This window comes from Lagenorhynchus albirostris, chromosome 11 (assembly GCF_949774975.1).
Source record: "Lagenorhynchus albirostris chromosome 11, mLagAlb1.1, whole genome shotgun sequence".
Taxonomy (NCBI): Eukaryota; Metazoa; Chordata; class Mammalia; order Artiodactyla; family Delphinidae; genus Lagenorhynchus; species Lagenorhynchus albirostris.
This window is the reverse complement of record NC_083105.1, coordinates 69,891,767-69,904,464: the sequence shown is the minus strand read 5'-3', so window position 1 is coordinate 69,904,464 and position 12,698 is coordinate 69,891,767. Positions and strand designations below refer to the sequence as shown.

The window sequence follows — 12,698 nt, the reverse complement described above, 5'->3', positions numbered from 1 at the left end:
GGGACGGGCACGGGCTGCTACACCGGGGAGAGGGGAGTGCGCGGGCGGGCAGGCCTTTCCGCGGCGGAACCTGGAGTTTCCCGCTGCATTTGAATCGTGCAACGATTCTGCTCCTGCGGTTGAGGGTGGAGAGACGCAGCGGAGTTTGGAATAAAGGAAAGTGTTGAGTCTGTGATACAGGTTCGCTTCTCTTTAGCATCGTAATATGCAAAAAGAGGACTGAACTAGGTGACTTCAGTGAGCCGAGGTCAGTTAGTAAGTCGGTAAATTTACTGAATGTTTTCGACGTGCCCAGTTCGGTTATAGGCACTTCGGCAGCTACAAAAAAGTGTAAAGCGGTCCTTTTCTGGAGGATATCTCAGTCTCGTTGGGGAGACAAGGTCAACCTGGGGAGACTCGGATTCACAGAATGACTCATCCTGAATATTGGTATGGACACATGTTAACTTTCTTGGCACCTTTTTTCTTCCTGTAAATCTGTAATGGGCACACACTGCTTTTTCCCCAAGTGGCTGTAAACAAGCCCATCATTCCGACAGAAAAAACAGAAAATAATGCAAGGTAGTTTATACTTAACTTCTACCAACCAGCACACACAGACCAGGCCTCTAATCACTCCCTGGGAGCCTGCGTGCCAGCAGCCTGGAGCTCAGAGCCTCTCCTGGAGCCTGCACAATCAATCCAGACTGAAGCCGATGTCTTCTAGAGAGACGGAAGTGCAATCCAGCCAGGGCGCAGCAGAATTTTGAGAGGCCCGAATGCCTCCGCGTCCACCAGGGGACCGTTGGGACTAATTCTCTTGGCAAACTTGTGGCCAGCCAAAACTGCCATGCTTCACATCCCTGTTATCCTTGGTTACCGTCCAAGATGTAAGCCCCTTTGGTCTTCTATGCTACACCCCCATCCCCGTGCTGCTTTATGCTCGCTCCCTCTGCCTTGATTTAGGCTTTCACTGCTTCTCCCTACTTTTCTTCCACATTTCACCCCTCAACACAACAACTGGGCTCTCTGAAACCTTTCTTCCTTGCTTAACAAACTTTTACTTATTCAGCCTCTTTATGGAAATTTTCTTACGTCTCCTGACCCTAACTAACACTTGTTTTTTTCCCTCCAGCCCTTTCAATTGAGCCCTTTCTTTTGACACCTGCGTTTGTGGGTGGGTCATGGCTCTTGCCATATGGAACTGATTTCACTTTCTTAATGCTTTTTTCTTCAGGCATCGTCTTTGCAAAAGTTCTTTGATTTTCCTGATCCTTACCCTACCTTTTTCTGGATAATTCCTATACCTGCTAAAGATCTCAGTTTAGTCAATTTCTCTGAGGGGGTGTTCCCTGACTTTCCGTAGACAGAATTAGGTACCCTTGCTGTGTGCTAAGTGCCCTCTACTTCCCTTTTAGTAGCACTTATAGGATGTATCCTGATTGCTTATCTCTTTGTCTGTGCTACTAAGCTAGGCTTTTGGGGAGGGACTGTGTCTTGTTTACTTTTGTAACTCCAGTGCCTAATAGGCAGTCAAGTATTTCTTGAATCATTGCAGTTGCTGCAGATACAGCCTCAGAAGTCAGGCGGTTGATGTCATCTCCTGACTTTAAAATGTAAAAATCTGGGCTTCCCTGGTGGCGCGGTGGTTGAGAGTACGCCTGCCGATGCAGGGGATGCGGGTTCGTGCCCCGGTCCGGGAAGATCCCACGTGCCGTGGAGCGGCTGGGCCCGTGAGCCATGGCCGCTGAGCCTGTGTGTCCGGAGCCTGTGCTCCGCAACGGGAGAGGCCACAGCAGTGAGAGGCCCGCGTACCGCAAAACAAACAAACAAACAAAAACAAACAAACAAAATGTAAAAATCTTTCAAAAGACGTAAGCTGCTACTCAGCTACAGCTGATTGTGGCTGTGTGACTGTGTGATCCCAGCGTTGCCAGAGTGTCCAGCCTTTTCAAGGAAAGTTGGAAATATAGTTTCTTAAAGGGTTATCTTCCAGTTTTTAAGTGTGGTCAATGGACTAAAGTTTTATTAAAAAAAAAAAAAAAGAAACCTGGGGCTTCCCTGGTGGCACAGTGGTTGAGAGTCCGCCTGCCGATGCAGGGGACACGGGTTCGTGCCCCGGTCCGGGAAGATCCCAGATGCCGTGGAGCGGCTGGGCCCGTGAGCAATGGCCGCTGAGCCTGCGCGTCTGGAGCCTGTGCTCCGCAACGGGAGAGGCCACAACAGTGAGAGGCCCGCGTACCGAAAAAAAAAAAAAAGAAAAAGAAAAAAAAAAAGAAACCTGGGCCAAACATAAGTCACACGTGGGCTTCGCAGCCATTGGTATGGAATCTTTTGTAAGTGTTGTAGGGTTCAGTAATGGGCTTTCTGGAGAATAATAGATTTTGAACTGGGCCTCTATGGATGTTTGGAAGTTGAGTGAGAGAATGGAAAGAGGTATTGTGGTTTGGGAAATAAGACAATTCCAGGGTAGTGTTTGTTACTTTGTGACCCAGTGAGGAGGAAGGCATGAATGATCCTTTCCGAGAGAACAGAAGTTTAGGTGAGATGGTAGAAGGGGGCATGTAAAGGGCAGAGATGTTTGGATTTGTTACAGTTAATTAATAAGAAACTGTTTGGGTTCTTGATCAGGGAAACTTCAAATATGAATGACATATTAGCAAAGTTAATTGAGTATCCTTTTTTTTTTTTTTTGCGGTACGCGGGCCTCTCACTGTTGTGGCCTCTCCCCTTGCGGAGCACAGGCTCCGGACGTGCAGGCTCAGCGGCCATGGCTCATGGGCCCAGCCGCTCCGCGGCATGTGGGATCCTCCCGGGCCGGGGCACGAACCCGTGTCCTCTGTATCAGCAGGCGGACTCTCAACCACTGTGCCACCAGGGAAGCCCTGAGTATCCTTTTTTAAGGGTGAAATGGAGGGTAAAAGACTGGAAGGAGGCTGACCACTAAAGACTGTAAACTCCATCCAGATGTGAAATGAGATGTAGATTTGAAAATATTACACACAAAGTTTGCCTATTTGAGTAATTTCTGTTACTTGATCACTTATGATGAACAATAATCTACTACTAAGTATTTAATACTTACATAAAAGAAGTTTCCTCAAAGCAGTGAAAAGTCAAGTAACTTGTAAAACTACTAAAGAATGCAGTACTTTAATAGTACTAAGGTCTATTGTTCATTATGAAGCAATCAGCGATCTCCTTTCCTCTAGCCTCTTCACCTTCAGTCCTTCCTGTATACTGCCAGGTTAATGTCATTTGGAATGACATTTTTTCCCCTCACCTTATTTCTAGGTTTAAAAGCCTACAGGGAGCTCCTCCTCTAGTTTTTCGCATTTTTTTCTTAAGTATTTAGTTGACATGTATCTTTATTTTTTTAAAATTTATTTATTTTTGTCTGCGTTGGGTCTTCATTGTTGCGTGGGCTTTCTCTAGTTGCAGTGAGCGGGGGCTACTCTTCGTTGTGGTGCGCGGGCTTCTCATTTTGGTGGCTTCTCTTGTTGCAGAGCACGGGCTTTAGGCACACGGGTTTCAGTAGTTGCAGCATGCAAGCTCAGTAGTTGTGGCACACGGGCTTAGTTGCTTCGCGGCATGTAGGATCTTCCCGGACCAGGGCTCGAACCCATGTTTCCTGCATTGGCAGGCAGATTCTTAACCACTGTGCCACCAGGCAGGTCCCTGTTTTTTTGCTTTGTTGTGCCATTTAATGCCCTTGAATTTTGTTTTCTCTGTCCTTGCCTGTTTGCTTTGTGAAGCAAGGTGATATGGTGGAAAGGGCTTGGTTTTTAAAGTCATACAGGCCTGAGTCTGATTCCAGGCTCCGTATGCCTCTGAGATTTGGGCTTTTCAGAGCCTCTGTGGTTTTTTTTCTGGAATGGGAGGGATAATATCTACTTCAGGGGAGGAAATGAAAGCTTGTTGAATACTTATGCAGGCTCATTTCCCACTCCTTTGCAATGCCAGTCTTCTGCCCTGGTACTTTGTATCTTTCTCATGGACGTTTTATCTTCCCCAGTTCCTTTCTGTTTTCTTGGATTCTACCATTGTCTGTTGTTCACCCACACTTAAGCTCTCTCTCAAGATTATATTTAAATTTTCTTGGCTTTTTTTTAAGTATCATTGCCTGCATTTATCTCTCCCTGGGCACTGAACAATGATTAATTCTTGTGGATTCTTTATTTTGACCATTTTAATTGACATCCAATGTTATTTTTTTTCTTCACAGACTTTAACTATATTCTAAAATTCATTTTTGTTTTAGATGTCTGGAATTTTAAACATTTTCAAGTAGAAGTAGTATTATGTAATTTTTAGGTTCAAGTCTATACTTAAAAACTTCTTGTTTTAATTTAGGATATCAGGAATATGTTTACCTTGCTTTAACATCAATGGATCTCATCCTAAGATAAGTTTAAGATTAAAAAAAAATGTCCCAGGCAACCGTATAGGGATTTCAGAGGACAAGACCTAGGCATTAGTATTTTTTTTTAAAGCTCTTTAGATGATTCTAATGTGCAGACAGGGTTGAGAATCACTGCTTTAGGTACTAGAGCTAAAGGATTCTCATTGGTACCTTTTGCTCAAAAATGAAGTGGCATTAGTGTCATGAGAAGTGTAATAGGAGCCATAATCTAATAGTGCTCATTGGAAGTTTTCTGAGTAACCAAAAGGTACAAACTATTATTTAGGTTCTTCAGAATGGCTCATGTAGTGGTCATATGAATAATATATTTATTTGATCAGTATTTAATAAGTACCTTTACTGTGCTAAGCAACAGGAATAAGAAAGGTACACATTCGTTGCCTTTGCAGTGGTGTTTAGATTGGGAGGGAGGAGAGGAAGGAAAGTAAATTGAATGTAATGTTATATAGCACTAGGTAGAGGGTGAAGGCAAATAAGTAGAAGAAAGATATTCTAGGCAGGAGAAAAGCATGCCATGATATGGTGGTGAGAAATAGTGGCACACTTGCAGAACAGGATGTAGTTTGTTATGTCTGGAGGTTCTGGAGGCTGTTGGGGAATTGGTAGGAGGTGAAGCTGGAATGGTAGGAGCAAGGTCATAAATAAGCTTTTTCAAGTTTAGGCTGAGACTTCATTCTTTGGGATATGGGGAATAACTGAGATTTTTAAATCAGGTGTCTTATCAGAATGAACACTCTGGCTGCAGTTTGCTGAGTGGAAGAGATGACATCAGAAGCAAGGAGACCAGTGTTTTACTGTTAGGGAGTCCAATGGCTAGATTAAGAGCATATGAACAAAGACAGTGGTAGCTGGGTTCAGGAAGTGGAGATACATGTACGTTATATATTGAGATGGTAGATATACCTGGATTTAGTTACTTAGATATGAAAAGTTTTGGGTCTTGTGTGACTCAGGTTTCATTGACCAAAATGGGGAAAACAGGAGATAAAGCAGTTTTCTGAGAAGTGTGAAGAGCTGTTCTGGCATATTGAGTTGGAGGTGCTGTGAGATATCCTCTTGAAAGGAAGTGGAGATGTGGGAATCATTTATCCGGAGGGGGCATGTTACCAGCTTTAATAGATTTACTCCATGAATACTGAGCACATATGTTGTGTAAATTATTCTAGGTGCTTAATATTAATCAATGAACAATGTAGAGATCCCTGCTTTCATATAGTTCACATTCCTAGTAGCAAGGGACCAATAATTTACATCAAAGTTATATAGTATCTTAGATGATTAATGCTGTGAAAAAAATAGCAAGATTGGGGGATCTGGTAGAAAAATGACATTAAGAAGACATTGGAGGTGACATTGAAGGGTTTAACCATGCAGATACCTGGAGAAAAGCATCCTGGGTGGGCAATTGCCAGTGTGAAGGCCTATGGCTCATCTAAAGCATGAGGTCAAATGTGACCTAATTGCTAACCATGGTTTGCTATCAAAATAGTTACTGAATGAATATAAAGAGTGAAAGGAATGCATTTGGGAAGGAGGGAAAGCTATTTATCCTGTGTGTATTTAATACTGGAAGCTGGCTGGAGCAATGTACAGAGTTTCTCTGTAGTCTAAGCTGCTATTATAACCTTTTAGATAAAATGAAAAACGGATCATTCTCTGTTGCCTTGCCTGTGGATTCAAAGCGTGAATAGTTTGACAGAAGAATATTGCCTGTGACTTTCCAGTTTCTCAATTTCCAGGCTACTCTTACCGAGAATTCAAGTCCTCCCTGTCATCTTCGCCCTCAATTGAAGCTAACATGACAGTGGTTGGGTAGCTCAATGGAATGCTCTAAGAAAGCTTATTTCTTCCTGGACATAAATATACCATGATGGTATATTAAACGTACTCTATTGAATATGGCATAAGAGAATGAGATTTTTGTAATCTACGACCAGTTATTAGCAAACTTCTAAATGAAGCTTACATTCCCCACACTGAATTCTAATTCTGTTCTCTGCTTAATTGTCATGTAGAGGGGTCCTTCCATTTTTCAGTTGTATTCAGTTTTCATACGGTGTTGGATCAGAGACCTTTACTGGAGTACTTCTGATACTTCCCTAATGGGAGGAGATTAGTGAAGTGATGACAGGGTAAGTAACATGATCACTTCACTGGGAGTCAGAGCACCTTAGTTTAAATTTAGCTGACTGGCTTCAGTTGCAGAACGGGTCAATAGCCTAAATCTGGATAATGTCATAAACATGTGCTGCTAATCATAAGGTTACTGTACTCATCAGTTATTTTATTTTATTTATTTATTTATTTTACATCTTTATTGGAGGATAATTGCTTTACAATGGTGTGTTAGTTTCTGCTCTGTAACGAAGTGAATCAGTTATACATATACATATGTTCCCATATCTCTTCCCTCTTGCGTCTCCCTCCCTCCCACCCTCCCTATCCCATCCCTCTAGGTGGTCACAAAGCACCGAGCTGATCTCCCTGTACTATGCGACTGCTTCCCACTAGCTATCTATTTTACGTTTGGTAGTGTATATATGTCCCTGCCACTCTCTCACTTTGTCACAGCTTACCCTTCCCCCTCCCCGTATCCTCAAGTCCATTCTCTAGTAGGTCTGTGTCTTTATTCCCATCTTACCCCTAGGTTCTTCATGACATTTTTTTTTCTTAGATTCCATATATATGTGTTAGCATATGGTATTTGTCTTTCTCTTTCTGACTTACTTCACTCTGTATGACAGACTCTAGGTCCATCCACCTCACTACAATAACTCAATTTTGTTTCTTTTTATGGCTGAGTAATATTCCATTGTATATATGTGCCACATCTTCTTTATCCATTCATCCGATGACGGACACTTAGGTTGCTTCCATCTCCTGGCTATTGTAAATAGAGCTGCAATGAACATTTTGGTACATGTCTCTTTTTGAATTATGGTTTTCTCAGGGTATATGCCCAGTAGTGAGATTGCTGGGTCATATGGTAGTTCTATTTGTAGTTTTTTTTTGGTTTTTTTTTTGCGGTATGTGGGCCTCTCACTGTTGTGGCCTCTCCTGTTGCAGAGCACAGGCTCCAGACGCGCAGGCTCAGCGGCCGTGGCTCACGGGCCCAGCCGCTCCACGGCGTGTGGGATCTTCCCGGACCAGGGCACGAACCCATGTCCCCTGCATCAGCAGGCGGACTCTCAACCACTGCACCACCAGAGAAGCCCTATTTGTAGTTTTTTAAGGAAACTCCATACTGTTCTCCATAGTGGCTGTACCAATTCACATTCCCACCAGCAGTGCCAGTGTTCCCTTTTCTCCACACCCTCTCCAGCATTTATTGTTTCTAGATTTTTTGATGATGGCCATTCTCATCAGTTATTTTAAAGCCCTTTGAAAGTTACAAAAAAGATTCTTTGAATTCAAGGTGATATTAGCATATTCTTCCCTTATTATCCTATAGTACCTTCGTTATATCCTCCTGCTCTAATACCTTTTCCCTTTTCTGTTGTGTTAATTAAAGATCTGGCTTAAAGCCAATCTTCTTTACAGCCCAATGTTCTTTTCTTTTGTATGTAATCATCAAACTGTGTCTTCTGTTTTGTTTTACTAACAGTACAGGGTTGCATATGGAATCATCTGTTTATATTACTGCCTTCCCCAATTATATAGACTTCTTTTTTTAAAATTAATTTTTATTGGAGTATAGTTGCTTTACAATGCTGTGTTAGTTTCTACTATATAGCAAAGTGAATCAGCTATATGTACACATATATCCCCTCTTTTTTGGTTTTCCTTCCCATTTAGGTCACCACAGAGCACTGAATAGAGTTCCCTGTGCTATACAGTAAGTTCCCATTAGTTATCTATTTAATACATAATATCAGTAGTGTATATATTTCAATCCCAATCTCCCAATTCATCCCACACCCCGCTTCCCCCTTGGTAGTCTAGGTTTCTTAAGGATAAAAGAAGTTTAATAATTTGGCATGGGCCTTACCAGTGGTGTTTGATTTTTTGGGGTGTTTTCTACTAGTAGGTGCTAATTATTTTGCTACACCAAGTTCTGTTTAATTTCACCATTACATTGTGTTCTACTATTTTTATGTTCTTATTCTGAAAATACACAGTAATTTGGATAGAATAAAGAATTATATTCTGATATTGCTGTTTTGTAAAAGCAATAGGTATGGTAAGAGTACATTTAAAAACTGAATACCTGCAGATTCTGTAAAGATATTAATATTTCAGTATACTCACTGGTAAGAGGTAACTTAAAAAATGAAATAATTGATTATAAGAGATTACTTTATAGCCTAATATTTCTATTTAATCATTGTAATATAGACATGTAAGCAATTTATTTGTTATTTGTAAAGGAAACTAACTTCCTTTTATAAAATTATTCCTATATTTACAGTAATTGAAATTTTAAATTAAGATCTTTAAAAATTGTCAACTTTTTAAGGTAAAAGAAAATTTACCTTATTTACTAAACATTTTTGCTTGAAACAGATTTCTGTAGCTCCAGGTAAGGTGAATACTCCATTGGGGCATCATCAGGTATGAAGTCAAATATGCAAAGTTGTCATAGGATTAACTATAGGAATTGAAATTTGGGTCAACAGTAGTGTAATATCTTGCTGTTCTGTGGATGCTGTCTGTTTCTAGTAGAAATTAAGTTCAAAATACAGATTGATGTCTTACAGAAATGATTGTTACATTCAGCAAAGTCAGCTGGTGCCAGATAAACTCACGTTAAAAAAATTTTTTTTAATTGTGGTAAAATATACATAAAATTTTCCTTTTTAACTATTTAAGCGTACAGTTCAGTGGTGTTAAGTATTTACATTCACACTGTTTTGCAACCATCACCACCACCCGATGCTTTTCATCTTCCCAAACTGAAACGACATACTTATTAAACAATGACTCCCCATCAGATAAGTTTGCTTTTATTTAGGTTTTTTCTCCGTCTCTGGATTTTAACTCTGATTCATTTGCTTACATTTAGCTCTTCCACAACTGAATTTAATTGGCCTCTTGTCTCTTGATGATGTATATTCTAGACAGTGCTATTTTGACTTTCTGTATGATTATGTTTCTGTTTTTTGCCTTGTTCTAGCAGCTTTGTTTCCAATTGCTAGGTTTTCATCAAAATTAAATACTGTTACTTTCTTTGCTGCTTTTTTTTTAGCTTCTGTAAGCTGTGGATTTATTAATTAAAGTAGAAATACTGTGAGGTAATTGCAATAAAATTTTTGCTATTTGTCTTCCAAACTGCCAAGCAGAAAAAGGCAACTAGATCAGGAGTGACCTATAAATATAAGACTATAAATACAGTCTTATTTCTGCACTCAGCTAGTGAGGCACTTCTCAAAATTTCTATAAAGCAATTAGGTGACCCTAGTCTTTCTAGTAGACCCACTCCTCTATCCTTTGAATTTCATGTAAAGTGGTAGGTAGGGCTACAGCCTTGAGTAGATTTGGAGTCACTTTTTTTTTAAACGTAAGAATATTTGAAATACTTGGAATTTCCTTTGTTAATCGTACATGCCCTTTTTTTTTTTTTAATTTTACCTAAGCCTGCTCAGTGTACTTTGTATATTTTAAGAGAAAGTCATTAAAAGTTCTCCATTAAACTTATACCTAATAAGTTTGGTGTTCTTTGATGAGTCAATGATTACTGGCTTGATATTGGGATTACTTTTGAACTTGGGACCATTTATTGCCAATATAAAACTGTAGGGTTTTCCAGACTGAGGATGCCAGATTTTCTTTCAATATGTGAGGTATTTTAAAGCTAGTGTTTTTTATATTCTAGGTAAAAATGACTTAAACATCTAGTGCAATCCTTTCAGAGAAAGGATAAGAGTTATGCCCTGTCCAGCTCTCAGCTGGCAAAGTTAGGACTAGAAGTCTTCTTGATGTAATTTTGTTGTTCTTACGAAACTTGAGTGGCCTCTGGTGGTCAAAGTAATATCTTCTATTTTCAAAGATGTGTTTGAAGGGGGTCTTGCTTATTAAGGCGCATAATTTTTTATTTTGAGAGTTTTATTTATACAAATATGAAGGTTTAGGTATTTTTCTCCATTCGTACATACAGACACAAATCCTTATGTCTGTATTTTCCCGCCCACCTACAGGAGATTGTTGAAAACTTTAAATTTGATTCCTGAAAAGACTCAAGTAAGTAGTATAGTAATTATTCATACATTCTTTGTGGGCAGCCAGTAGATTTCAGTATTTTATTGCTGTATCTAGTTAAGAAACTATATAGGATTTCTTTAGAATTCTTGTGGTTTATTTTTGTTTCTCATTAATTACAAAATCTTTTCCTTATGTTCTCCTTCAGTTCATTAATTTATAGTCATAATTTTTGCCATCAATTGACACATTATACTTATTGAATGATTTTCAGGACCTTTAAAAACAGTTTCTTATTTTTATAATAGATTATAAGATGTATAAAACATGCGGTGAAAACATTTACCCTCCTATACTCCAGCCACCCCATTTTTCCCAGACGCAGGCACGGTTATGTTCTCTTGCTTATACTCCCAGAACTGGTCTGTGCAAAAGCATATATGTATTCATAACTTGCCTTTTCACTTCCAGAGTGTCAGCATACTCTACATGTTAGATTGCCCTTTGCTCTTTTTTACTTAGCAGTGTATCTTCGCAATCTTTCTATATTGTTATATATGGGATTATTTTTCTTTGAAATGGTTTGCATAGAATTCCTTTATGTGAATGTACAGCACTGTATTTAACCTGTACCCTCCTGAGGGACATTTTAGGTTGCTTTCAGTCTTTGCCATGCACATGTACAAGTATACGTAGAAGTGGAATTGCCAGGTTAAAGCATATGTGCATTTAATATTTTCAATAGATATTGTCAAATTGTTCCCAGTCTATTCCAAATTATACTTCCTCCATTAATTATGAGTGTTGCTTTCCTTATTCTCATCAAAACAGTTTGCTTTCTTCAGAGCTTTGGGTACTCCATTATAGTTTTAGTTTTCATCTTCTTTTGAAGAAAGGTGGGCATCTTTTCAAAAGATTGAGCCATTGTGTTTCCTTTTTTGTAAACTGTCTTCATATCATACGTCAATTTTTCTTTTGGGTTGTTGATTTTTTCCTGTGATTTGATTTCAGTTTGTTGCTGTTACTATTTCTGTGTACTATATCTTATCTTAAGTAGTATAAAACCTAACTCATTCTTTAGACTGAAACCCTTTTACTGAAACCTGGATTCAGTAAAGGTAGGTGAGGAGAAGCAATGTTGACTATTTCTTTTCCATGTTGACTATTTCTTTTCCTTTTAAGCTTCCATCAGTTCTTCTACCTAAAAGACTGGTTACTTTGAAATAACACTGTTAATGATGTCTGATTGTAGAGTTAGAATTCAGGTTGATGTATGCATAATGTTAAAAGCTAATTTGTAATTTAAATTAACATTTCCCTAGGCATCTTTGGTTAGTTAGTTCATTTTATTTGGTCTGATTGTATTAGAAAATATTATAGGTTTGTTTGTACAGAGAAAATTAAGATTGATTTTACTATGATAGTGTTAAAAAAATATTGCTCCCATCTTCCAGTCTTTGTTTTTTCCTTAGCCTAAACTAACCTAAACTATTACAGTTCTATGCTGCCAAAATGGATTGTCTATTTCTTTTTCTTCCCTCTTAGTATTACATCAGAAAGAACCACCAAAAATCTCTTGACATATGGCTTCTCTGAAATATTTTTCATCTTCACTGATCTGTGGACTATGTATGTGGACTTGTTGCCTTATTTTTATGTACTAAAAGGCCATAACTTGGTACCTGTTCCATTTTCACTTCTCGCTCATGATCATCCTTCTACACATCAGGATGGTTCACAGTTCTAACCTGCTCCATGATTACTTCACCCTCTCCCAGTTCTGCCCTGTTAACCATTTGTCGTCTACTCCAGGGCTTGTCAAGCTATTCCCTGTGGGCCACCTGCCTGGTTTTGTAAATAAAATGTTTTGGGAACACGGCCACACCCATACATATATATATATTGCCTATGACTGCTGTCATTTATACTACCAGAATTGAGTAGTTGTGACAGAGACCTGTGATCTGCAGGGCCAAAAATATTTGTCTGGTCTGTTAAAAAAAACATTTGCCAACCCTTCAATTACTGTAGCACCATTTCATGTAAATGACCTTTGGGCTGTTTCCTGTACCCTATTCTCATCTTCTGTCTTATTTGCCTTGTTTACCTGTTCACAGATGCCCTTTCATCTGGACTCTGTAACGCACTGCATTAGCCCTCT

At 39.3% G+C, this 12,698-nt stretch overlaps 1 protein-coding gene across 6 annotated transcripts in view; it reads left to right on the top strand.

Annotated features, from left to right (window-relative positions):
• The window catches only part of PPHLN1 (periphilin 1), a 141,568-nt gene that overhangs the window by 151 nt on the left and 128,719 nt on the right, over positions 1-12,698 (top strand). For 2 of the 6 annotated variants that reach the window (XM_060166528.1, XM_060166525.1), the window contains exon 2: positions 296-429. The exons of 2 other annotated variants lie outside the window; for them this stretch is intronic. Coding sequence is in view for 1 of the 4 variants with exons in the window: in XM_060166523.1 (XP_060022506.1) it covers position 8,237 (1 nt within the window). In the remaining 3 variants the exon portion in view is untranslated. Of the gene's footprint in view, positions 1-295; positions 430-845; positions 870-8,197; positions 8,238-12,698 lie in introns of those variants that run through there. 2 more of the 6 variants (XM_060166523.1, XM_060166521.1) reach the window with 2 other exon arrangements.